The sequence below is a fragment of the Trypanosoma conorhini genome (assembly GCF_003719485.1).
Source record: "Trypanosoma conorhini strain 025E chromosome Unknown Tco_14.4_contig_00154, whole genome shotgun sequence".
Classification (NCBI taxonomy): domain Eukaryota; phylum Euglenozoa; class Kinetoplastea; order Trypanosomatida; family Trypanosomatidae; genus Trypanosoma; species Trypanosoma conorhini.
This window is the reverse complement of record NW_021704235.1, coordinates 28,531-30,084: the sequence shown is the minus strand read 5'-3', so window position 1 is coordinate 30,084 and position 1,554 is coordinate 28,531. Positions and strand designations below refer to the sequence as shown.

Genomic DNA, 1,554 nt, shown 5'->3' with positions numbered 1-1,554 from the left:
GCCCGCCTCCTAATTGTGCGTGGGTGCGTGCTGGGGCCTGTCGCTGCTGCTGTTCTCGTCTGTGCGCTCGGTGGGAGGATCCTTCTGCTTTTTTTTTTGCATCCCATGTGTCTCAGGGTGCCGCGTGCGCAAATTGCAGGGGTGAGGGAAGCTTGGTGCGTGAGGGCACGTGTGTGAGTGTGTGGAGAGGCGATGGCGTCCGTGTCCAAGCGGCGTGTCGCCATGATCACCGGCATCACCGGGCAGGACGGGTCGTACCTTGCGGAGCTGCTCCTCGAGAAGGGCTACGATGTGCACGGCGTCATCCGGCGGTCTTCGTCCTTCAACACGGGCCGAATCGACCACATCTACCGCGACGAACACCTCACGCTCCACTACGGCGACATGACGGACGGGACGGTGCTGCACCGCCTCATTGCGCGGCTGCGGCCGGACGAGGTGTACAACCTCGCCGCACAGTCGCACGTGAAGGTGTCCTTCGACGCGCCCGAGTACACGGGGCAGACCGACGGCATTGGCACGCTGAAGCTTCTCGAGTCCATCCGCGCCAACAACCTGATGGAGACGTGCCGCTTCTACCAGGCGAGCACCAGCGAGCTCTACGGCAATGCGCAGGAGGTGCCGCAGACGGAAAAGACGCCCTTCTACCCGCGCAGTCCGTACGCCGTGGCGAAGCTCTACGCCTTTTGGGTAACGGTGAATTACCGTGAGTCGTACGGCCTGTTCGCGTGCAATGGGATCCTGTTCAACCACGAGTCCCCGCGTCGCGGGGCGACGTTCGTGACAAAGAAGATTGTGCGGGCCGCGGTGCGCATCCGGAAGGGGCTGCAGAAGGAGCTGCTGCTTGGCAACGTGAATGCGCGGCGTGACTGGGGGCACGCGAAGGACTACGTGTACGGCATGTGGCTGATGCTGCAGGCGGAGAAGCCCGGCGACTGGGTGCTGGCGACGGGCGAGCAGCACAGCGTGAAGGAGTTCTGCAACGTGGTCTTTGCGAGGCTTGGCTACGAGTTGGAGTGGTCCGGCAGCGGGGTTGACGAGGTCGCGTACGACGCGGCGGACCCGCAGAGGGTGCCGCTGATTCGCGTGGACCCGCGCTACTTCCGCCCCGCGGAGGTGGAGACGCTGCTGGGCGACGCCAGCAAGGCCGAGCGCGACCTCGGCTGGAAGGCCACGTGCAGCTTCCAGGAGCTGGTGGACGACATGGTGCGGCAGGAGATCCACGATGTCGAGACCGGCGTGGATACGTGGCGGTGAGGCGGGCCGAGTGCGCCTGCAAAGGGCGGCGGGTGGAGCGGGGGTGTGCGCGGCGGATGCATTGGCGCTTGCATGCTTGTGCTCTGCGGAGGGTGAGAGGGGGGAAAGAGCCACACTTAACTGCAATGCGCTTTTTTTTTCTGCTCTCACGAAGCGGAAGAGCTTCTGTATCGGTTTATGGGTCCGTTATGCATGGCGGTGGATGGGGTGAGTGGGGTGGCGCAGTTTATGTGCGACCCGCTTCCGTGTGCGTGTTTTTTTGTTGTTGGTGGTGAGTATCAAGGGGCATCGAGGGAG

At 63.6% G+C, this 1,554-nt stretch overlaps 1 protein-coding gene across 1 annotated transcript; it reads left to right on the top strand.

The window, feature by feature from the left end:
- Positions 1–192: 192 nt before the first annotated feature.
- Tco025E_03422 (putative GDP-mannose 4,6 dehydratase) lies at positions 193–1,257 on the top strand (the record flags this gene model as incomplete). Its single annotated transcript, XM_029370340.1, has 1 exon — positions 193–1,257. The coding sequence occupies one exon, from the start codon at positions 193–195 to the stop codon at positions 1,255–1,257; it is 1,065 nt and encodes a 354-aa protein (XP_029229645.1).
- Positions 1,258–1,554: the final 297 nt, after the last annotated feature.